General features: G+C 45.0%; 1 protein-coding gene across 3 annotated transcripts in view; it reads left to right on the top strand.

The window, feature by feature from the left end:
• Positions 1-26,026, top strand: part of EPS8L2 (EPS8 signaling adaptor L2) — a 272,423-nt gene that overhangs the window by 138,707 nt on the left and 107,690 nt on the right. For all 3 annotated transcript variants that reach the window (XM_077458781.1, XM_077458788.1, XM_077458772.1), the window contains exons 2-3: positions 2,922-2,976; positions 8,864-8,901. In XM_077458781.1, the coding sequence (XP_077314907.1) occupies positions 2,933-2,976; positions 8,864-8,901 (82 nt within the window). In that variant the 5' untranslated portion in view covers positions 2,922-2,932. The remainder of the gene's footprint in view (positions 1-2,921; positions 2,977-8,863; positions 8,902-26,026) is intronic.

The raw sequence follows: 26,026 nt of genomic DNA, 5'->3' as shown, positions 1-26,026 counted from the left end.
TTTTTTTTTTTAAGTGTCATGCTAAAAAAATTCAAATAAAATTAACAATAAAAAAAAAATATAAAGCGCCCCTGTCCCCGTGAGCTCGCACACAGAAGTGAATGCATACGTAAGTCCCGCCCACATATGAAAACGGTGTTCAGGCCACACATGTGAGTTATCGCCGCAAACCTTAGAGCGAGAGCAATAATTCTAGCTCTAGACCTCCTATGTAACCAGTAAAAAAAATTTAAGCGTCGCCTATGGGGATTTTTAAATACCAAAGTTTGGCGCCATTCCACGAGCGTGTGCAATTTTGAAGCGTGACATGTTGGGTATCTATTTACTCGGCGTATCCTCTTCTTTCACATTTTGCAAAAAAATTGGGCTAACTTTACTGTTTGTTTTTTTAAGCATGAAACGAAAAATTGCTGCGCAAATACCGTGCGAGATAAAAAGTTGCAACGACCGCCATTGTATTCCATAGGGTCTTTGCTAAAAAAAAACATATATAATGTTTGGGGGTTCTATGTAATTTTCTAGCAAAAAAATTAGGAATTTTACATGTAGGAGAGAAATGTCAGAATTGGCCTGGGCGCGAAGTGGTTAAAAAGTCACCTTTCATCCATATGAATAATTTAGCTAAGTTTGGCATAATAAGTAAATGAATGATGATGAAATGTTTAGGTTTTGGAGTGCCTTGTAATTAACATAAACAAAGTGTTATTTTGTAGCAACTAATCACGCCACAGTGGTTATCACCACACAAGTAGGTTATTATGCAAAACAGATCACCTTCAAATAATTATAAACTTGTATTTATTTAGCTATTGAATATAGCATTGTATGTTTGTCCATAGATAGACAGATCGCTTGATTTGCGTGGTGATGAAGAGATATACTCTTGCTTTACTGGAAACTAATACTAAAAAAAAATAGCTTACCTGGTGATCTTTGACTTTAATATTCTTTGAATCACTGACCTGTAACCAGTATGCAGATTAGAAAGCCAGAGGGTAGTCAGACCTGATTTCCAGTCCTGCACATTTGACATTTGAATTTAAATGTATATCCATGTAAACTATTCTTCAATGCCAAACCAGCTATGCTGTGGGGCTTTGTTTACTAAAGCAATACAAACAGTAATGACAATGTGCAAAGTGCAACAACTGAGACCAACCACTAAGAAATAATTTCTTCGCTGCTATAGCTATAGTAAATTGATTTGGATTGGTTGCTGTTTGCTGTGGGTCATTGTAGTTTGTACAGTCATTATACACTGCACTGCCTTATTAAATAAGTCAAAATGTCTATTTGATGTAGACACTGAGACTAATCAATAATCATTTCTTTCTCTATACAAAGTACACAGTCAGAATGCCCTTTTTCCCAGCAAACAACCTTTAGGCATCTATCAGGGCCAGGGAGTCAGTTCAGGGCTTTTACTTCTACTAAATACTTTAAAGCAGCCCCTCTTCGTTTTTTTTTTAACATGGAGGATCCCTTGAAACAACATTTAGGTCTCAGGGAATCACCTAATTACTATATCTGCCGCTCATATCATGTTTATTAAGTAATAACAAGAAAATGAAATAAAGAGAAATCATGGCCAAAAGAAGAAATGCAGAGAGTGAAAGATTTTGTTTTCCTGGTGGTCAGTGGAAGAATGCCCCTTACATTAGTGGCCAGCGGGGAGGACTGCTTTACGTTAGTGGTCAGTGGAAGAAGGGCCCCTTTACTGATGGTCAGTGAGAGAATGAGCCCCTTGCACTGGAAGTCATTAAGAAGAAATGCCCCCTTACATACTGTACTACAGTGGTCATCAACCCTGTCCTCAGGGCCCACTAACAGGCCAGGTTTTCAAGATAACTGAAATACATCACAGGTGATCTCATTTGCTGCTCAGTGATTGCAGTGTTCTAGTCTGCATCTCCCCAAGGTAATACATAACACCTGGCCTGTTAGTGGGCCCTGAGGACAGGGTTGATGACCACTGCTCTACTGTATAGCTAAAAACAGCATCATTGTAGGTACTGTTTCTGATAGACAGAAATATATCATGCACTGTTCAAGGAACCCCTAGCAACTTCTTTAGACACCTTGGGTTCCATGGAATCCTGATTAAGAAAGATTGCTATAACGGTAAAAAATGGAGCAGAACAGAATACCTTCTCCAGTGATAAATGGCCCATTGACAGTCTTTGAACGCAATATCTTAACAGAACACAAACTATGTGGCTAATTTACTGACTAGTGTTTTCTGTGTATGTAATAAAATAATTAATTGTTTTCATATTGCGTTTGTTCCTTTAATACATGTTTTTCTTGTTGATGCACTATGGTGCCCCTCACTCCTAATGGCACCCCAATACACCTTGCCAACACAAGTGTGTTGCTATCTACTACAATGCATGGTAACGTATTGTAATTTTGGAAAGCTTGGCAGCTAATTTAGATGAATGATATGATTATAAACATTTTACTAACACGAATGCTGTCATTAATTGTCATGCTACATTGCCACTTGAGCGTCCGCAGCTTTGGTCATTTTTTGCATGGTCTTTGTGATTTCAGGCTTAAATGTTTTTTGAAAAGCAAGAGACTAGGAGGAAGAGACAGTTGTTAGGCATGGAACCACACAAACAATGTGTGTTTTACATGGTAGTTCAGGCATTTTTCAGGTGCTCCTATTGAAGACTATTGGGGCCAAAAATGCATGATCATACCCCGAGGAAGCTCCCATACTTTTTCTGAGTGATGAGCAACAGCACATCACTCAAGTGTGAATGAGAACAATAGGATAATACAGAAATCAGAGTATCGAGCGTTGAAGCATTTCTGAAAAAGCGTTAAAATCATTCAGGTGTGTGGGGGCTTAAATTCTTGTGTACTACCTGTGTCTGTCTCCTAGTAATAACTATTTATTTTTATGTTTTTTACAGCTGATGCAGCGATGAGTCAGTCAGGATCTACTGGAAGCAAGCATGGATCCTCCAAGTAAGAACTGTTATATCCTTTATTACTGCATCAGTAATTGATCTTTAAATGAAATTTTCAATTTTTTATGAAATTTTTATTTATTTTTTTATGATATTTTTAAATGAAACCTATAGTCATTAGATGGTGCTCAGGAATCAGAAATAATTAACAGGAACATAAAGAATTTTTTTCACATCTTTTGATGCAACCCCAAAAATACATGCTTATGTAGCAAAGTCCCAGGCCTCCTTCGGTATATTGAGAACCTCCAGGGCCAGAGATAGCTGACATCCTTTTGAATATGGTGGGTTGTGAGGCATATTGGGCACCAGACACTTCTTGAATGCGAAAGAGATTTTATTTCTCTTAATAGAACTTTTGGGAGAGAGGGTTAGAGTCAGAACACTCTTAGGTAGTTGCAAGATTAATTTACAGACTCCAAGACTTCAACAGGAGGACAGCCTTGCAGGGAAAGGCTTCCAGCACGACACCACATCTGCATGTGTAAGAATGCTGTCTCCTATGGTAACAGTCTTTAACAGTTCCTATCACAAAGTGTAACAGTTCTTTCACTTCCACTACAATCACTCCTTGTAGTTCTTCAGCCCACTGAGCTCCCAGTCTCTCACTAGGCTAGATGATTCATTGACACTGAATCCCTTGAGCTCCTCCAATCTTCACGGTGGTATCTTCCTCAAGCGTCAACCCCGCTTCTCTGCTCAGTCCCTGGGTTGACAATAAAGGCTGCTCTGCAAGCGTCACCTCCGCTGGCTGGGTCCCTGGCTTAACACCCACTGAAGTTTCCCGATTCTTCACCAACCCCAGTTGGTGAAAATACTGCTCCGGTACTTGCCTCAGCTACTCACTGTGGTCCCTGGTAATAAGGTGGTTGGTCCCTTAGTGGAGACAGCTTCTGCCCTACTAACGACAGGTTCTCCGGCTGGCAGAATCATCACTTCTGGTTGGATTGCAAACCGCAATCCCAACCCTGCGCTTCTCTCTTGCTTGTGGATAGGCCATCAGACAACCTAGCAGCCAGATGTGCCCAGGTTAGCCTAGCAGCCCGGGCAGTACAACACGTGTCCAGCCAGACAGCCGTCCAGGTGGCACAGAACACCGATCACCTGACTCCACCCGAACATATAGGCTCTCCCAGCAGGCCAAGGGATTCAAGAAAACCCCTGCCTTTTGGTTGAGATACCCCACATACCTGTACTCTAACCCTGCATGCCCTTGTCGTATCTAGTACCACCAAGTACCCGGCCACCTAGCGGTAGAAGAGAATGTGCTACAAGGTCAGACTTCAGGGAGAAATCAATTGATCTCTAAGAATTAGCCAAGATAACGATTCCTGGCAAGTACATTTTGGGGAGCAACCCTGCCTAAATTCCAGGGTGCTACACCTACATCTTACAAGATTGTAGTAAGTTATGAACCATAGAAACTGAAAAATAAATATATTGCACTACCCATTTATATGTGGCAATAATCATGAAAACAGCGCTACAATAAAGATCATCAAATTAGCAAAAGTATTTTGTTAATAAACTAAATAAAAAAAAGTGACATCTTGAACAGTAAAATGAATATCAGGCATAAAACATCCAGTACAAACAAATGGCCACTGCCCCAACCTATAACTGGCCTTTGCAGCAAGAAGCACGTGGAAAGGTGACAAATGTGAAACAAAACCAAAGTAAATTCCCAGCTCAATTTATCAACCAGCCTTCAACCAACCAAATTATCCTGTCTAACAATATGCATTAAAAACAGGGGTTTAGTTTGCACACATTTGCACATTCATGCGTAAGCCTTCATAGTAGAAGCACATGCATAGTATTGGATAGATAGAGGACAGGTTAGCCTGGAGGGAGCCCACTCCTCCTTAACCCCCCTGACGGTCTTCCCGAGTCTGGCTCGGGGTGGAATTTTTGTACCATTAGCGGTAACCCCGAGCCAGACTCGGGACTGCATCGCTGGATCCAGAAGGACGCTTACTTACCTTCTCCCTCGGATCCAGCGATGTCCCCCCGCTGTACGAGCGAGCCAGCGATTTGTGGGGAGATCCGTCATCAAATATTGAAAAGTAATGACAGTGAAAATTCTGCAACTGAGCAAATTTCAGTGTTTTTGATTTGATTACATTATTGAATAATTTTTATTATTGTTATTATTTATTATATTATAATTTATGATTTCATTTTTCAAACTTTTTAATACCCGGGATGTCTGCTACACTCTGGTTTGGACAGATTTAAGAGAGTTATTCCTAAAGCCGCGTACACACGGGCGGACTGTCTGGCCTACTTAGTCCGCCGAAACACATTTCAGCGGACAGTCCGCTCGTGTGTGGGCTTCAGCTGACTTTTTCAGCGTGCAGTCTGGCGGACTAAGTATTTCGGAATTTCCGTAATACAGTCCGTCGGACTCGCATTTCGGCGGACAATCCGCCCGTGTGTGTGCCAGTCCGCCGTACTTTTGAAATGAGCGGACTTTTCCCGCCCGGAGAAAAGTCCGCTCATTTCGAGCGGGTATCCAGGTAGGCGGGGCCCGCGACGGAGACGTCGCTGGCCCCGCCGCCTGGTATGGACTTAAAGGGGAACCCCAACGCCGAAAAAAATCGGCGTGGGGGTCCCCCCCAAGTCCACAACAGACCCTTGTCCGAGCACGCTACCCGGCCGGCCAGGAAAGGGGGGCGAGCGAGTGCCCCCCCTCCTGAGCCGTACCAGGCCACGTGCCCTCAACATGGGGGGGTGCCTTGGGGAAGGGGGGCCGCGCGGCCCCCCCACCCCAAAGCACCTTGTCCCCATGTTGATGAGGACAAGGGCCTCTTCCCGAGGGGTCTTCCGTCTTCGGGGGTCTTCTCGCCGGACTCCTCCGCTATCTTCTTGTAGCTCTTTTGCTAGCAGAGGAGTCCGGCTTTCTTCCTCGCCGCCGGCCTCTTCTCCCGACTTCGGGGGTCTTGTCCCCCTCTTCGGTTCTTCTGCCGGGCCACCGCGCCTTCTTATAGCTCTTTTACAGGCGGTGGCCCGGTCTTCTGTCGCCGCTGTCGCCGCCGCCTTCCGTTCTTCTTCTTCTTCTTCTTCTTCTCCAGGAGATGTTGCCTCGACGATCTCTCCGGCCGGAATGCCAGGGACGCACTGCGCGGCCACTTATATAGGGACAATGGGGCGGTGTCACATGGCTTTATGTCACATGGGTTGGTCACATGGTGACCCCGCCCCCTTACGATGTCATAGTCCCCATGTGACATCAACCCATGTGACCAACCCATGTGACATAAAGCCATGTGACACCACCCCATTGTCCCTATATAAGTGGCCGCGCAGAAGAACCGAAGAGGGGTACAAGACCCCCGAAGTCGGGAGAAGAGGCCGGCGGTGAGGAAGAAAGCCGGACTCCTCCGCTAGCAAAAGAGCTACAAGAAGATAGCGGAGGAGTCCGGCGAGAAGACCCCCGAAGACGGAAGACCCCCGGAGCTGTGCAATAAAATATTTTAACCCTGTGTTGTGTTTTTTTTTTGTACTTTTTTTCACAGGAGAATGGGTAGGGGTACATTGTACCCCATACTCATTCACATAGGGTGGGGGGCCGGTATCCGGGGGCCCCCTTATTAAAGGGGGCTCCCGGATTCCGATAAGCCCCCCGCCTGCAAACCCCGACAACCAACGGCCAGGGTTGTCGGGAAGAGGCCCTTGTCCTCATAAACATGGGGACAAGGTGCTTTGGGGTGGGGGGGCCGCGTGGCCCCCCTTCCCTAAGGCACCCCCCCATGTTGAGGGCACGCGGCCTGGTACGGCTCAGGAGGGGGGGCGCTCGCTCGCCCCCCTTTCCTGGCCGGCCGGGTAGCGTGCTCGGACAAGGGTCTGTTGTGGACTTGGGGGGGACCCCCACGCCGTTTTTTTTCGGCGTTGGGGTTTCCCTTTAAGTCCATACAAGGCGGCGGGGTCAGCGACGTCTCCTTCGCGGGCCCCGCCTACCTGGAGACGCGCTCCAAATGAGCGGACTTTCCTCTGCGTGTGTGGGCGAGTCCGTTCATTTCAAAAGTACGGCGGATAGTATGGCGGACTTAGTCCGTATTAGTCCGCTCAAAAAGTGCCGTGTGTGGGCAAGTCCGTTCATTCGAAAGTATGACGGACTGTCCGTCAGATTGTCTGACGGACTAAGTTGGCCAGACAGTCCGCCACGTGTGTACGCGGCTTAAGAATTACAGGACTACAATATAAAACGACAAATTTTCATGCAAAATAATTGTACCGCTTTCAGCACCTAAAATCCGAAATAATCGTACCGCCAGGGAGGTTAAAGGTAGAGGGACGTAGTAGACACCCAGCATGTTGCACAATGTAATTGTAATACTGATGAGGGGACACACTGGACACCTTTGCTGCCATTGTGATATATGCTGGTATCCAGTACACCCCTGTGCCTTTAAAGAGGGATGGACTCCCTCCAGGCTCACCTGCCCTCTATCTATCCATTATTATCTACTGTGGAGGCTCTGGAAAATGTATAGAGTTAGGACTGTAGATAATACTGGGGTGCCATGACGTGGCCTCTGCTGCTCATGCATGTATTTTTAAATGTGTGCAAACTAAACCCCTGTTTTTAACACATGCTGTTAGACAGGATATTCGGTATGTGTTCAATATGAAAACAAATAATCCACATGTGCCAATCCCCTAAGGGCCATGAGCATATATGGAGCCACACTAAAAGCAGGGAGGCCACACAGCAACCAATAGTCACCTAGGCAAAGATATTACACAAGAAAGAAGAATACACAATGCTACGTGTAATCAACTACAAAATATTTTGTGACATCTTTGCTGGGTGTTGGTTTCACAATCATAGTGTAATAGAAGTATGGCGTGCATTCATTTCCTGTCACCTTTACTCATCTTTGGGATTATTTTGTACAGATATTACTGTAATTTCTGTCTATGCCTCCCGTTAGTGAGATTCACCCACCCTATTTGTCCTGTTTACCATTATCACAGAGAGTGAAAGTGAAAGAAAATCCAAATTTTGGGTCGTGACAAGAACAGGAATAGAGGGGAAATAATCCAATAGGCACGCTAGTTCTGGTCACCCTTATTATAACCAGAGATTCCCTCAATTTGGAGAGATTTCCTCCCACTTCTTGTTGTGCCTTCATTTTTATTTTTACAATAGCAGAGAAAAGTCAGGTCACCATCAACCTTGCTGTGCTCGCTGAGCTGAGCTGCATAAATCTGAGGACTTAAAGTGGTTGTAAACCCTTACAAACCACTTTGACCTACAGGTTAGCAGAGATTAAGGCTTACCTGTATGTCCAAGAAATATCTCCTAAACCTACACAGTTTAGGAGATATTTACTAAAAGACAGTGACAGCTGTCTACGGTGCATGCGCCATAGACAGCGGCACGCAGGCGCACTATCGCCGTTAGCAGCATGCCGCTGCTAACGGCGATATGCCGTTAGTGGTGGCTCCCGTGCGCATGCGCAGGAGTGACGTCATCGCTGCTCCGGCGCTGTGAGTGGCTGGAGCATCGATACCCGGAAGAAGATGGATGCTCCGGACTACAGGGGACAGCGGTGACTTCGCTGGCTCCTGTGTCAGGTAAGTGACACATAATGGGCTACTATGCGATGCATAGTAGTCCATTATGCTTTACCTTTGCAGGGAGATAAAGAGGAAGTAAACCCATCAGGGTTTACTTCCTCTTTAATGGACAAAAATACAAACCATTTGGCAGCTCCCCCATATGTATCCCAACTATATATTTCAAGTTTACCTGGAGTTCATATTTAAGTATTTATAGATGATTAAATTTGTTCATTGCTTTATAAAAAAAAATATTAAAATGATATCGTTACACATATTTAGTGTTATTTGCAAAATAATTTTTCTGTTTCTTTCAGTGGAGGAACAGGGAAAATGAGTGCAAAGGACTTGTTTGGTAAGTTTCCTATGGTTATTTTCTGATTATCGGTAAATTAAAGGAAAGTCTATAATATTTGCTCATCATATGCATGTCTGATCATTGCATATGCATGCGTATCAGCCTCTGTTCACCTGTCTATTAGTTTGAGTGCTTAGTACACACATTTCTACAAGGCATCTATACAATACATAGATTATTCACTGGTGTACAAGAGGATGAGAATACCTGCATATACAGTATCTAACAAAAGTGAGTACACCCCTCACATTTTTGTAAATATTTTATTATATCTTTTCATGTGACAACGCTGAAGAAATTAAGAAATTACATTGCTACAATGTAAAGAGTGTACAGCTTGTATAACAGTGTAAATTTGCTGTCCCCTCAAAATAACTTAACACACAGCCATTAATATCTAAACCGCTGGCAACAAAAGTGATTACACCCCTAAGTGAAAATGTCCAAATTGGGCCCAAAATGTCAATATTTTGTGTGGCCACCATTATTTTCCAGCACTGCCTTAACCCTCTTGGGCATGGAGTTCACCAGAGCTTCACAGGTTGCCACTGGAGTCCTCTTCCCATCCTCCATGACAACATCATGGAAGTGTTGGATGTTAGAGACCTTGTGCTCCTCCACCTTCCCTTTGAGGATTCACCACAGATGCTCAATAGGGTTTAGGTCTGGAGACATGCTTAGCAAGTCCATCACCTTTACCCTCAGCTTCTTTAGCAAGGCAGTGGTTGTCTTAGAGGTGTGTTTGGGGTCGTTATCATGTTGGAATACTGCCCTGTGGCCCAGTCTCCAAAGGGAGGGGATCATGCTCTACTTCAGTATGTCACAGTACATGTTGGAATTCATGGTTCCCTCAATGAACTGTAGCTCCCTAATGCCGGCAGCACTCATGCAGCCCCAGACAATGATATTCCCACCACCAGTGGCAAGATACACTTGTCTTTGCACTCCTCACGTGGTTGCCGACACACACGCTGAACCAAAGTTTATCTTGGTCTCATCAAACCACAAGACATGGTTCCAGTAATCCATGTCCTTAGTCTGCTTGTCTTTAGCAAACTGTTTGCAGGCTTTCTTGTGCATAATCTTTAGACGAGGCTTCCTTCTGGGATGACAGCCATGCGGACCAGTTTGATGCAGTGTGCCGCGTATGGTCTGAGAACTGACAGGCTGACCCCCTACCCCTTTAACCTCTGCAGCAATGCTGGCAGCACTCATATGTATATTTCCCAAAGACAACCTCTGGATATGATGCTGAGCACGTGCACTCAGTTTCTTTGGTCGACCATGATGAGGCATGTTCTGAGTGGAACCTGTCCTGTTAAATGTCTGTATGGTCTTGGCCACCATGCTGCAGCTCAGTTTCAGTGATTTGGCAATCTTCTTATAGCCTAGGCCATTTTTATGTAGAGCAACAATTCTTTTTTTTAGATCATCAGAGAGTTCTTAAGGTGCCATATTGAACTTCCAGTGACCAGTATGAGAGAGTGAGAGCAATAACACCAAATTTAACACACCTGCTCCCCATTTACACCTAAGACCTTGTAACACTAACGAGTCACACGGCACCAGGGAGGGAAAATGGCTAATTGGGCCCAATTTGTGGTATATTAGGGGTGTACTCACTTTTGTTGCCAGTGGTTTAGACAGTAATGGCTGTGTGTCGAGTTATTTTGAGAGGACAGCAAGTTTACACTGTTATACAAGCTGTACACTTACTACTTTACATTGTAGCAAAGTGTAATTTCTTCAGTGTTGTCACAGGAAAAGATCTAAATGTTTACAAAAATGTGAGGGGTGTACTCACTTTTGTGAGATACTGTAAATATCAGAGAATGTGCTTCATTAAAAAGCAGTCCTTGGGCTCAAGTCAAGTGATTGCAATTATGCTAGAGGTTTTTCATTATTTTTTTTATTGTTCAATATACAGGTGATACTTAAAAAATTTGAATACCGTGCAAAAGTTCATTTATTTCACTAATGCAACTTAAAAGGTGAACCTAATATATGATATGGACTCACTACATGCAAAGCAAGATAGTTTAAGCCATGATTTGTCATAATTGTGATGATTATGGCTTACAGCTCATAAAAACCCCAAATCCACAATCTCAGAAAATTAGAATATTGTGAAAAGGTGTAATATTCTAGGACACATTAGCACACCTGCAAAGGGTTCCTGAGCCTTTAAATGGTCTCTCAATCTGGTACAGTAGGAATCACAATCATAGGAAAGACTGCTGACCTGACAGTTGTGCAGAAAACTATCAATGACACCCTCCATAAGGAAGGAAAATCTCAAAAGGTAATTGCAAAAGAAGTTGGATGTTCCCAAAGTGCTGTATCGAAGCACATTAATAGAAAGTTATGTGGAAGGGAAAAGTGTGGAAGAAAAAGATGCACAAGCAGCAGGGATGACCGCAGCCTGGAGAGGATTGGCAGGAAAAGGCCATTCAAAAGTGTTGGGGACTTTCACAAGGAGTGGACTGAGGCTGGAGTCAGTGCATCAAGAGCCACCACACACACTGCAAGATGCCTGAAGTCCAGTGTGAAGTTTCCACAGTCTGTGTTGATTTGGGGAGCCATGTCATCTGCTGGTGTTGGTACACTGTGCTTCATTAAGCCCAGGGTCAATGCAGCCGTCTACCAGGAGATTTTGGAGCACTTCATGCTTCCTTACACAGACTAGCTCTATGGGGATGCTGACTTCATTTTCCAGCAGGATTTGGCACCTGCCCACACTGCCAAAAGCACCAAAACCTGGTTTAATGACCGTGGGATTACTGTGCTTGATTGGCCAGCAAACTCACCTGACCTGAACCCCATAAAGAATCTATGGGGCATTGAGAAGAGAAAGATCAGAGACTTGAGACCGAACAATTAAGGCCGCTATTGAAGCATCCTGGTCTTCCATAACACCTCAGCAGTGCCACAGGTTGATAGCTTCCATGCCACACCACATTGAGGCAGTAATTGCTGCAAAAGGGGCTCAAACCAAGTTCTGGGTACATATGCATGCTTATACTGTATTTTTCAGAGGTCCAATATTGTTCTATGTACAATCCTTGTTTCATTGATTGCATGTAATATTCAAATTTTCTGAGATTGTGGATTTGGGGTTTTCATGAGCTGTAAGCCATAATAATCACAATTGCGACAAATCACGGCTTGAACTTTCTTGCTTTGCATGTAATGAGTCTGTCTCATATATTGATATTATATTAAAGTGGGGTAGTTTGCGCTACCTAATAAATGGTCCTGTTTCTCAATTTATAAACTTTTTAAATAAATACAGTGGAATTAAGGGTTCCAGGGACACATCTACTTGTTATTATATGGTGTAATCCAGGGGTGTCCAAACTTTTTTCAAAGAGGGCCGGATTTGATGAAGTGAACATGCGCGAGGGCCGACCATTTTGCCTGACATTCTTTGAATCGTTAAAATTCGGTCTAAGTGTGTTCGTTCGAGCACTAATACACGGCCCAACAAGAATTCTCTTGCCTTTGTGGCTGTGTGTGGGAAGAAATGAGCTTGGGCGTATTTGTACATACTGTATTAATTGGCGTATAACACACACCTTCACTTTAAGAGGGAAGTTTCAGGAAAAAAAAATGTTTAAATAAAGAACTGTGAAGCAAAATAATGGTCAGTGCCCACCAATGCAGCCTAATCAGTGCACATCTGCAGACCCACCTTTGCCAGGAACACACCCACCACAGCCAGGAATGCCCCCACCATAGCCAGGAATGCCCCCCCCCATAGCAAGGAATGCCCCCACCATAGCCAGGAATGCCCCCCCCCCATAGCAAGGAATGCCCCCACCATAGCCAGGAATGCCCCCACCATAGCCAGGAATTCCCCCATCATAGCCAGGAATTCCCCCACCATAGCCAGGAATGCCCCCACCATAGCCAGGAATTCCCCCACCATAGCCAGGAATTCCCCCACCATAGCCAGGAATTCCCCCACCATAGCCAGGAATTCCCCCACCATTGCCAGGGACACAGAACCATTGGCAGGGACACAGCACCATTGCCAGGGACGCAGCACCATTGCCAGGGATGCAGCACCATTGCCAGGGACGCAGCACCATTTCCAGGGACGCAGCACCATTGCCAGGGACGCAGCACCATTGCCAGGGACGCAGCACCATTGCCAGGAATGCCTCCCCAAATGCCTCACCATTGCCAGGAATGCCTCCCCAAATGCCTCACCATTGCCAGGAATGCAGCACCATTGCCAGGAATGCAGCATCATTGCCAGGAATGACTCACCATTGCCAGGAATGACTCACCATTGCCAGGAAAGCAGCACCATTGCCAGGAACGCAGCACCATTGCCAGGAACGCAGCACCATTGCCAGGAACACAGCACCATTGCCAGGAATGCACTGACGAGCGCCAAAGGAGAATCTCCTGTTTACACGGCGGCTTCTTTAATAGAAAGTCCCGCCTCCTTTGATGGACAGAAAAGTCGTCCAATGGCAGTGCAGGAGAAGGACTTCCTATTACAGAGGCCGCCCGTAAACAGGAAATTCTCCTGTGTACGGCGCTCGGTCCTGTCCTCCCTGTACCTTCCGAAGCATATATATCAGGGGTAATGAATTAAAATTAAAGGAGGTCCGGTCGCCAAAATTTTCTTTGGGCCGAGGTCCGAATCTCAAGTCTGTGCTACGACTCAGAAATATTGTAGTAACTGTATATCTATCAAAAACATGAGAAATGTACAATTTCCTTAGCATTTCAACAACATTTATTGTCAAGTTACATCTGGTGATCCCAGATCAAGTTAAATCTGGTGTCCCCATCACAGTGCCCCTTTACATCAGGTGTCCCCATCGCAGTGCCCCTTTACATCAGGTGTCCCCATCGCAGTGCTTCTTTAAATCAGGTGTCCCCATCAGTGCCCCTTTACATCAGGTGTCCCCATCACAGTGCCCCTTTACATCAGGTGTCCCCATCACAGTGCTTCTTTAAATCAGGTGTCCCCATCACAGTGCCCCTTTAAATCAGGTGTCCCCATCACAATGCCCCTTTACATCAGGTGTCCCCATCACAGTGCTTCTTTAAATCAGGTGTCCCCATCACAGTGCCCCTTTACATCAGGTGTCCCCATCACAGCCCCTTTACATCAGGTGTCCCCATCACAGTGCCCCTTTACATCAGGTGTCCCCATCACAGTGCCCCATTACATCAGGTGTCCCCATCACAGTGTCCCTTTAAATCAGGTGTCCCCATCACAGTGCCCCTTTAAATCAGGTGTCCCCATCACAGTGCCCCTTTACATCAGGTGTCCCCATCACAGTGCCCCTTTACATCAGGTGTCCCCATCACAGTGCCCCTTTAAATCAGGTGTCCCCATCACAGTGCCCCTTTAAATCAGGTGTCCCCATCACAGTGCCCCTTTAAATCAGGTGTCCCCATCACAGTGCCCCTTTAAATCTGGTGTCCCCATCACAGTGCCCCTTTACATCAGGTGTCCCCATCACAGTGCCCCTTTACATCAGGTGTCCCCATCACAGTGCCCCTTTACATCAGGTGTCCCCATCACAGTGCCCCTTTAAATCAGGTGTCCCCATCACAGTGCCCCTTTAAATCAGGTGTCCCCATCACAGTGCCCCTTTACATCAGGTGTCCCCATCACAGTGCCCCTTTACATCAGGTGTCCCCATCACAGTGCCCCTTTACATCAGGTGTCCCCATCACAGTGCCCCTTTACATCAGGTGTCCCCATCACAGTGCCCCTTTACATCAGGTGTCCCCATCACAGTGCCCCTTTACATCAGGTGTCCCCATCACAGTGCCCCTTTACATCAGGTGTCCCCATCACAGTGCCCCTTAACAAAAAATGTGCACATCAGGATTTCCCTTAACATAAAATAAGTGTCATGCTGATGGGCACATTTTATATTAAGGGGCACTCTGATGGACACAACAAAACATGCCCCTTAACTTAAAATTTGCCCATCAAAGTGCCCCTTTTAATATAAAATGTACCTATCAGTGTTGCTCTTAAAATAAAATCTGCCCATCAGCGTGCCCCTTAACATGAAATAAGGGTCACACTGATGGGCACCTATTATGTTAGGAGGCATTCTGATGGACAATTTTTATTTTAAGGGGCATGCTGATGAGTATATTTTTAATGTGCACATCGATGGGCATATTTTGTAGGGCACATTTTGTTGTACCCATCAGCGTGCCCCTTAACAAAATATGCCCATCGATGTGCACATTAAAAATATACCCATCAGCGTGCCCCGTAAAATAAAATTTGTCCATCGGATTACCCCTTAACATAAAAGGTGCCCATCAGCGTGACCCTTATTTTATGTTAAGGGGCACGTTGATGGGTATATTTTTAATGTGCACATCAATGGGCATATTTTGTTAAGGGGCATCTTAACAAAACATGCCCATCAGTGTGCACATAAAAAATATATCCATCAGCGTGTCCCTTAAAATAAAATGTGCCCATCAGAGTGCCCTTTAACATAGGCATCGCACCAGGAATCGGTGCTCCCGATCGAGCGGGAGCACCGGTAACAGCGGCGGGAGGCGGCGGGAGGGGGGGACGTCCCCTCCCGCTCCTTCGGCATAACAGCCGAGCGGCTTTTAGCCACATCGGTTGTTATGGCTGGATAGCCAATCGCCTGCTGAAAAGAACGGTACCGGGATGATGCCTGCAGGTGCGGGCATCATCCCGGTATACCCCCCGGAAGCCGAGTACGCACATCTGCGTACGCTCGGCGGGAAGGGGTTAAACAGGAAAAAAACGTCCCCTCAGCTCATATATCCTTCTTCCGTTATATTCCAGTATAACAATCCGGATAATTTATGTGTCCATAATGAGCGGGGTCATAAGTTGACAGTTTTCCAAAGCAAAAGAGGGAGAAAGCAGTATAATCACCTCAAATATTGTGTCTATTCGGGGCCCAGCCAGTGGATATGCAGTGTGTGCTCCAACTGCATTCCACGCGCACGAGCTACCCGGAAGTGACGTAGTGTGTGCGTGGCTCTGTCGTACACCATATAATAACAAGTAGATGTGTCCCTGGAACCCTTAATTCCACTGTGCTTATTTAAAAAGTTTATGATTTGAGAAATAGGACCATTTATTAGGTAGTGCCAACTACCCCACTTTAATATAATATAATTTTCTTGTAGAGACCCCATTGAGGGGTTTTGTTTGGGGAGGCTGCAACCAATTCTTGTGTAACCTAAGCGCAGCTTTATATAATATTAAAACTATACTTTTCAGTAAGCCAACATTTCTGTATTACAGAACTTTTTTTTATTGATCTTATGTAATATTCTAATTTTCTGAGATATTGAATCTTGGGTTTTCACTAGCTGTAAGCCAATTATCATCAAAATTAAAATAAATAAATGCTTGAACTATATCACTCTGTGTGTAATGCATCTATATAAAATATATGAGTTTCACTTTTTGAATTGAATTACTGAAATAAAATAACTTTTCGATGATATTCTAAAGATCTAAACATGTTTTTCCTGCATTCCCCGCTTGAAGATAAAAGATGTTTAGGCTTTAGAACCACTTTAACTGATTGTATGTACATGTTATTTTTTTTACTCGGGAAGTAATTGTTATTTTTATCCAGCCACAGGTGACAAAAGTGACACCCTGAGTGCATAAATCCACTAGTCATACTCTTCTTACCATGCCGAAGGCGGAAAATATGTTTATAGGAACATAATTCTAAAGTTTACATGTTATTTCTATTTTTAGGCCTACATTTTCATTATCCATCCTTTAGGCAATTTACATATAGTAGATATTCTAAAACAACATGTTTGAATAATATATTATTTATTAAAGGTCATAGCTTCCTAAAATATAAGATAATGCTATAATATAAAAGCCCATTGTGTATCTATATATATCCATTTTGAAATACTAAAGAAATCTTTCCATTCATGTTATGGAGGACACTTTGAGAAAGGCTAATGCTTCAAAGGTAGAGCAATATTCGGGACTTGTTTATAAGGCTAAATATTATTAAGCGTATGTGCAGCGTTTTATAGTAAATGCCATCTCCACTGTCATCCCCTCCACACTCCTCTCTTGTACATACTGCCCACTGGCATACCCTCCACACTCCTCTCCAGTACATAGTGCCCACTGCCAACCATCCACACTCCTCTGCTGTGCATATTGCCCACTGTCATACCCTGCAAACTCCTCTCCTGTACATAGTGCCCACTGTTATACCCTCCACATTCCTCTCCCTCACCTGCACATACTTCCCACTTTTATACTCCTCCCGTATTCCTTTTACCCACAAAAACAGTTCTTTAAAATTATATTGAATATCCTAAATTTAACCAGTTAACAACTGCCCATAGCTCATTGCGGCCATTTACCATGTGATCGCTCCGTCAAATGATCGGTACAGCGGAGGGGAAAGAGATCGGTGTCAGCAGCGCTGTGGGCTGCATCTGCAGTGCCCACATCGCTGCTCACCGAATTTAACCCCTCAATTCCCTGCCAATACTCTGCAATACCAGCTAATACTCTGCAATACCCCCAATACTCTGCAATACCCCCCAATACTCTGCAATACCCACCAATACTCTGCAATACTCCCCAATACTCTGCAATACCCCCCAATACTCTGCAATACCCACCAATACTCTGCAATACCCACCAATACTCTCCAATACCCGCCAATACTCTGCAATACCCCCCAATACTCTTCAATACCCCCAATACTCTGCAATACCCCCCAATACTCTGCAATACCCCCCAATACTCTGCAATACCCGCCAATACTCTGCAATACTCCGCCAATACTCTGCAATACTCTGCAATACCCTGCCATAAATTGCCATACCCAGCCATACTTGGAGATACCCTGCAATACCCAGCCATACTCGGAGATACCCAGCCATACTCGGAGATACCCAGCCATATTCGTGATACCCTGCAATACCCAGCCATAGACACCCCCCCCCCTCGCCGCCCTCCGGTGCTTCTACCAACTCGCCAATACGATCAAAGCCAGAATCTTTTTTTTATTTTTTTATTTCAGGCTTCCCAGCCTAGAGGTGAGATGCGGGGTCTTATTGACCCCCAGATCTCACTGTAAAGAGGACCTGTCATCCCATATTCCTATTACAAGGGATGTTTACATTCCTCCTAATAGGAATAAAAGTGATCAAAAATTTATTTTTGGGGAAAAAATGTCAAACTAAAATAAATAAAGTAAAATGAACAATAAAAAAAATAAATAAATTTAAAGCGCCCCTGTCCCCATGTGCTAGCATGCAGAAGTGAACGCATACATAAGCCCCGCCCACATATGAAAACGGTGTTCAAACCATACATGTGAGGTATCGCCGTGAACGTTAGAGCGAGAGCAATAATTCTAGCCCTAGACCTCCTCTGTAACTCAAAACATGTAACCAGTAAAAAAAAATTTAAAGCGTCGCCTATGGGGATTTTTAAGTAGCGTTGTTTGGCGCCATTCCATGGGCATGTGCAATTTTGAAGAGTAACATGTTAGGTATCTATTTACTCAGCATAACTTCATCTTTCACTTTATGCAAAAATTGGGCTAACTTTACTGGTTTTTTTTTTAAGCACAAAACAGTTTTTTCCCCCCAAAAAATGCATTCGAAAAATTGCTGCGCAAATACCGTGTGAGATAAAAATTTGCAACGACCACCATTGTATTCTCTAGGGTCTTTGCTAAAAAAAAATATATAATGTTTTGGGGTTCTATGTAATTCTCTAGCAAATAAATGATGATTTTTACATGTAGGAGAGAAATGTCAGAATTGTCCTGGGTGCTCCAGAACGCCTGATGGTGCTCCCTGCATGTTGGCCCTCTGTATGTGGCCACGCTGTGTAAAAATCTCACACATGTGGTATCGCCATACTCGGGAGTAATAGCAGAATGTGTTTTGGGGTGTAATTTGTGGTATGCATATGCTGTGTGTGAGAAAAACTGATAATATGACAATTTTGTGGAAAAAAAAAGGAAAACAAATCTTGATTATGCAAAGAATTGTGGGAAAAAATTACAACTTCAAAAAACTCACTATGCCTCTTACTAAATACCTTGGAATGTCTTCTTTCCACAAAGGGGTCATTTGGGGGGTATTTGTACTTTTCTGGCATGTTAGGGTCTCAAGAATTGAAATAGGCCGTCAGTACTTCAGGTGTGATCAATTTTCAGATATTGGCACCATAGCTTGTGGACTCTATAACTTTCACAAAGACCAAATAATATCCACCAATTTGTACTTATTTTTACCAAAGATATGTAGTGGTAGAAGTTTTGGCCAAAATTTATGAAGAAAAATTACTAATCTGCTAAATTTTATAACAGAAACAAAGAAAATTCACTTTTTTACAGAATTTTCGGTCTTTTTTCTTTTATAGCACAAAAAATAAAAAACCGAGAGGTCATTACATACCACCAAAAGAAAGCTCTATTTGTGTGAAAAAAAGGACAAAAATTTCATATAGGTCCAGTGTTGCATGACTGAGTAATTGTCATTCAAAATGTGAGAGCACCAAAAGCTGAAAATTGGTCTGGTTATTAAGGGTCTTTAACCACTTGCTTACTGGGCACTTAAACCCCCCTCAGTCCCAGACCAATTTTCAGCTTTCAGCGCTGATGCACTTTGAATGACAATTGCGCGGGCATACAACACTGTACCCAAATGAAATTTTTATCATTTTTTTCCCACAAATAGAGCTTTCTTTTGGTGGTATTTAGTTACAGCTCGGAGTTTTATTTTTTGCTAAACAAACAAAAAAAGATGCAAAAAAAAAAAAAATCATGTTTTAATAGTTTGTTATAAAATTTTGCAAACGGGTCATTTTTCTCCTTCATTGAAGTGTGCTGATTAGGCGGCACTGATAGGCTGCATTGGTGGGCACTGATGGGCTGCATTGGTGGGCACTGATAGGCTGCATTGGTGGGCACTGATAGGCTGCACTGGTGGGCACTGATAGGCATTGTTAAGGCGGCACTAATAGGCACAGATAAGGCGGCACCGATGGGCACAGATAAGGCGGCACTGATGGGCAAAGATGGGCACAGATAAGATGGCACGGATGGGTGGCACGGATAAGTGGCACGGATGGGTGGCACGGATGGGCACTGATAGGTACCACAGATAGATGGGACTGATGGGCACTGATAGGTGGCACTGATAGGTGGCTCTGATAGGTGGCACTGCTGGGCACTGATGGGCGGCACTGCTGGGCACTGATGGGCGGCACTGCTGGGCACTGATGGGCGGCACTGGGGTGCAGCACCTTTGAGGCAGATTGGGTGGCACTGTGGGTGGCACTGTGGGGTGGCACTGTGGGTGGCACTGTGGGTGGCACTGTGGGCACTATGGGCACTGACGGGGGGCACTGACGGGGGGCACTTACTTTTGCTTTTTATTTTACTTCAGGATGGCACTGCGGGAGGCAGGTGGGCACTGGCAGGTGGCAGGTGGTCCCTTGTATTGATGGCCGTGATCGGGACTGATGTCCCGATAACGGCCGCCGGTGATCGGCTTTTTTTTTTTCTCCTCGCGCTGTCAGCGCGAGGAGGAATAATAGCCGATTACCGGCTCCGTTCTATCACATGATCAGCTGTCATTGGCTGACAGCTGATCACGTGATAAGGGGTCGGGATCGACCCCTTGCACGGATCGGTGATCAGGCGAGTCTCATGGACTCGCCGATCACAGAGCGCGCCGCGCGCGCCCCTCAGGGGGCGCGCAGGCCGCTCGTAACCGGGACGACGTCAATAGACGTAGTCCCGGAAATGTAGGTCCGCGCTAATGCCGTCATTTGGCAATAGCGCGGTACCGAAGTGGTTAAAGAGGAAGTAAACCCTGATGGGTTTACTTCCTCTTTTTTTCCCTGCAAAGGTAAAGCATAATGGACTACTATGCATCGCATAGTAGCTCATTATGTGTCACTTACCTGACACAGGAGCCAGCGAAGTCGCCGCTGATCCCTGTAGTCCGCCGCATCCATCTTGCTGGTGGCGTCTCGCAGCTCCGACCAATGACAGCGGCGAAGCCGCAATGACGTCACTCCCGCGCATGCGCACGGGAGTCGCGTCTCGCAGCTCCGCTGCTGCCATTCGGCGAAGCCGCGATGACGTCACTCCCGCGCATGCGCACGGGAGTCAACAAATTTGGCAAATCCATTCTTGGACTTGCCGCATTTAGTGCGCCTGCGCGCCGCTGTCTACGGCGCATGCGCCGTAGACAGCGGTGCCCATTTTCGGGCAAATATCTCCTAAACCATATAGGTTTAGGAGATATTGCTTGGACCTACAGGTAAGCCTTAATCTAGGCTTACCTGTAGGTCAAAGTGGTTTGAAGGGGTTTACTTCCTCTTTAAGTGCCCAGTGGTCAAGTGGTTAACCAGCTCTAGAATGGGCACACTTTTGTTAGTTCAAGTAAAGGAAATCTTCTCAGTCCTCATATATGTTCTAGCCATTATTAGTACTCATTTAATTGTGTGATTACTATTGTGATGTATAGAGGAACATAGGGAATATCAGCTACTTTACCCGCTTCAGCCCCGGGAAGATTTTACCCCCTTCCTGATCGGAGCACTTTTTTGAATTCGGCACTGCGCCGCTTTAACTGACAATTGCGCGGTCGTGCAACATTGCACCCAAACAAAATTTACGTCCTTTTTTCCCCACAAATAGAGCTTTCTTTTGCTGTGGTTTTTATTTTTTGCGCTATAAACAAAAAAAAGAGCGACAATTTTGAAAAAAACTATTTTTTACTATAATAAATATCCCCCAAAAATATATTTAAAAAAAATACTTTTTTCCTCAGTTTATGCCGATATGTATTCTTCTACATATTTTTTGGTAAAAAGTTATAGCGTTCACAAAGGGGATAGTTTTATGGCATTTTTATTATTATTTTTTTTTTTTACTAGTAATGGCAGCGATCTGCGATTTTTATTGGGAATGCAACATTATGGCGGACACGTCGGACAATTTTGACACATTTTTGGGACAATGTCACTGGCAGTGAAGGGGTTAACCACTAGGGGGCGATCAAGGGGTTAATGTGTTCCCTATTGTGTGTTCTAACTGAAGGGGGAGGGGACTGTGTAGGGGAGATGACAGATCGTTGTTCATACTCTGTATGAACAGAAGATCTGTCTGTTCTTCCCTCAGTTTACACACATAACCTGGTTTTCCGTGTGCCCCGAGCAATCGCGGGAGCCGCCTGTGATTGCAACCACCGGGCACTCGCATCGGCTCCGTGGACGAGCAGGGGACATACCCCTAGTTCCCAAAACTAGAAGCGATGTAACATGACGGCGATTCACGGGTCACAGGCACTTCCATCTTCCTTCCGGGTTCTGTGCCTTTGGTCACTTGCCTTGGCCGGGCTGCGTTGATGTCACTCCCATGAATGCTCATGCACATCCTCTCTCTCACCCCCCTCTCTCTCATCCTCCCTCTCTTACCCCTCACCCTCTCTCATCCCCTTTCTCTCTCTCTCACCCCCCCCCCCCCCTCTATCTCTCATCCTCCCTCTCTTCCTTTCCCCTCACCACTCTCTCATCCACTTTCTCTCTCTCATCCTCCCTCGCTCTAATTTAATTTGTTATAACAAAAAATATTCTTTTTTATATTTTTATAAAAAGCCCCACCAAAATCCTCAACACCAGGCTCCTTAAGTTCTTAATCCTGCCCTGAGTGTTATAAATATGTAGCACTACCCCCCTAGGAGTTGTTGATGTCAGGGTTTGCGCAACTAGTGCACAGCCTGGCACACAGCATTTCCTTATTGCATCCAGACACAGCATATAGTCCTTTGGCTTGTTTTTGTTGTTCTAATAGGGGATGATAACTTTTATGGGGTAAGGGGTTATGAGATGCCCAACTTGAAAATGTTTCAACACACAAAACCAGGGACAACTTCCTCCCTATTTACAGATTCCTCTTCTTCCTTCCTCCTGCAGAAACTTGGTTCCCTTCTTTGTACAGATCCTACTGGGTCACTTCTTGAGGAACTAACAGACACTTGTTAGCTCCGCTAAACTAAGGGGGTTTGTTTGGGACTTTAAATAAAGCACCTGAGGACAGGTGTATCATCCCTAAGGCCGCGTACACACGGGCGGACTGTTCGTCCAACTTTGTCCGCTGAACAGTGTTTGGGCGGACAGTCCGCTCGTGTGTGGGCTTTCAGCGGACAGTTTCAGCGGACAGTTGGACGGACAAGGTTTTTCGGAAATTCCGTAAAACTGTCCGCTGAAACCTTGTTTCAGCGAACAGTCCGCTCGTGTGTAGGCTTGTTCGTCAAACAAAGTTGCGCGCATGCTCAGAAAGGATTTTCACGCCGAAAGCTATAATGCAGTGTATAGGACGTCGTATTTTTCGTCCCGTCGTACGTGCCGTTCACGTCATCGCGCACGGTTTCAGCAAACTGTTCGTCCGTCGTGTGTGGCCATGTCCGTCCATGCTAAGTTTGAGCGGACTGTTTGCCGAAACTGTTGGACGGACAAAGTTGGGCGAACAGTCCGCGCGTGTGTACGCGGCCTCAATCTGGCAATACAAAGGAGAGTTTGGGACTTTGAAAGAGGCACGTGATGACAACTTGAAAAATTGTGAATATACAATATAGTAACATATTTATTCAGCATGTACACATGACTGATGATATAACGATTTGTACATACATAATTAAAGAACTCTATATACATATTAGATATCAATGATACATTACAATTCATTTATATATGTGGATAACATCATGACACTTGACAATATGAGATATTGTGAGCCAATACTGCCCCATACTAAAAGATCATTACAAAAAGCAGAAGTTGCATAGTAAGATCTAGTGAAAAATCTATAAAAAATAAACAGTGTCTTGAAAACATATATGCATCTATAGAAGCTTGATGCGTTTCGTGGATTCATTCCATTTCCTCAGGAGCGAATGCATAAAATGTATCTGTGGAAGATACATAAAGACCAGTATAGTCTATTGTTTCCTAATGTCAGGAGTAAAGAAAAAGAACAGGAGGATAAGAGAAGAAAAAATATATCCCTATGATACCTACATATTAGTTCCAAGTTCAAACAGGTGGTACTGCAAGCTGAGGGTCATCAAGAGTGCCTTCCCCGGGAGCTGTGGTAGGTAGGGACCCACGGGAAAACCCGACACGTGCGTAGTTGCCCCAGGAAGATAAGAGTCTCCATGCTAGGATCATTAGTAGTACACAGTATTGGCATCCAAAGTGTCTAATAAGTAATAATGAATTTTATGCATTCACTCCTGAGGAAGTAGAATGAATCCACAAAACAGCGTCGAGCTTCTATAGATTCATATAGGTTTTGAAGACACAGTGCATTTTTTATTGATTTTTCATTAGCTCTTACTATGCAACTTCTGCTTTTCTTAAAGGTCCTTTAGTATGGAGCAGTATTGGTTCACAATTTCTTCTATTGCCTAGTGTCATGATGTTATCCATGTATATAGATTAATTGTTATGTATCATTGATATGTTTATAGATCACGAGCCTCATTTAAAGTCCCAAACGCTCCTTTGTATTCACTTGTTAGCTCAGCAACAGCCCATTACAGGCTAGGAACTTGGAGTCCCTTGACAAAGTAACACATGTGGAGTAAACTGCATCTCTCTAGACACGGTGCCTTGTTCTACTGTTGGCTGCTTTCTCTTTCCAGTCCTCCCAACTTACACACACCCATGCAGACTACCCAGGACAAGATTTGATGAAGACTTGGTACACCGCTGTCTTCAAGAAAGCACTGCTACAGCAGGCAGTCTCTCCCCTTTCTCCTTGCTCCTGCCGCCTCTCCAGTTAGGGTCCCTCGAACTGCCACCTGTGGTGGGATACTTCCAGGCCAGCCTCCTGAGCTTCAGCCCAAGGTAAAACCCCTCCCTGGCAGGAGGCCCTTAAGGGCTACCGATAGCCTCTCCTCAGTTCTGCTTCTCCATCTTCCACCCGACTCCCCTGCTGGCATGGCTCATGTTTATGTAGTCAAGTCCCGGGCTTCTCCAGGCCTAATGGTGACCTCCAGAGTTAGGGACAGCTGACATCCTTCTGTGTAGAGTGGGTTACGAGACATAATGGGTGTAATGCAGGGTAGATTAATGGGCACCAGACACTTCTTGAATGCAAAGAGATTTCTTTTCTCTTAACAGAACTGTGGGAGAGAGGGTTTAGGACCAGGACACCCTTTAGTAGTTGCAATGTTAATTAGCAGACTCAGAGACTTCTATAGGTAGGCAGCCATGCAGGGAAAGGCACCCAGCCAGACACCACATCTGCAGGTGTAAACCGGCAATCTCCTATGGCAGCAATCTTGAACAGTTTCTAATAAATGTTGCAATGAATTCTTTCACCTCCTCCACAATCTCCTCTTTCGATCTTCACTCAACAGAGCTCCCAGTCTATCTCCTAGACCCGCTGATCCACTGTTACTGGATCTCCTGAGCTCTTCCAATCTTCTCACTGAGCATCTTCCTCAAGCGTCACCCCCGTGTCTTTGCTGGGTCCCTAGCTTGGCACTCACCGATACTCCTCAAGCGTCACTCCACTGGCCTGCTCGATCCCTTGCTTGGCACACAAGACTGCTCTGCAAGCGTCACCTCTGCTGGCTGGGTCCCTGGCTTGACACCTGCTAAAGTTTCACAATTCTTTCCCAGTTGGTGAGAATACTGCTCTGGTACTTGCTTTGGCTACTTACGGTGGTTCCTGGTAACAAGGTGGATGGTCCTTTAGTGGCAACAGCTTCCCCTCTACCTCCGACCATGACAGGTTCTCCGGCAGGCAAAACTGTCACTTCTGGTTGGATTGCAAGCCGCAGTACCAACCCTGCACTACTCTCTAGCTTCTGGAAAGGCCCTCAGACAGCCTAGCAGCCAGATGTCTCTGGGATAGGCCTCAGGCTCTGGACTAGCAGCCCGGGGCAGTACAACACATGTCCACCCAGACAGCCGTCCACGTGGCACAGAACCCCGATCACCTGACCTCACCCAAATAAATAGGCTCTCCCAGCAGGCCAAGGGACCCAAGAAAATCCCTGCCCATTGGCTGAGATACCCCATCTATTCCTATTCTGTCCTTGCAATGTCCTC

This window comes from Lithobates pipiens, unplaced genomic scaffold (assembly GCF_037356315.1).
Source record: "Lithobates pipiens isolate NorthernLeopardFrog02 unplaced genomic scaffold, aLitPip1_a1.2 Scaffold_10, whole genome shotgun sequence".
Taxonomy (NCBI): Eukaryota; Metazoa; Chordata; class Amphibia; order Anura; family Ranidae; genus Lithobates; species Lithobates pipiens.
Note: the sequence above shows the minus strand (reverse complement) of the source record. Positions and strands in the feature narration are given on the sequence as shown.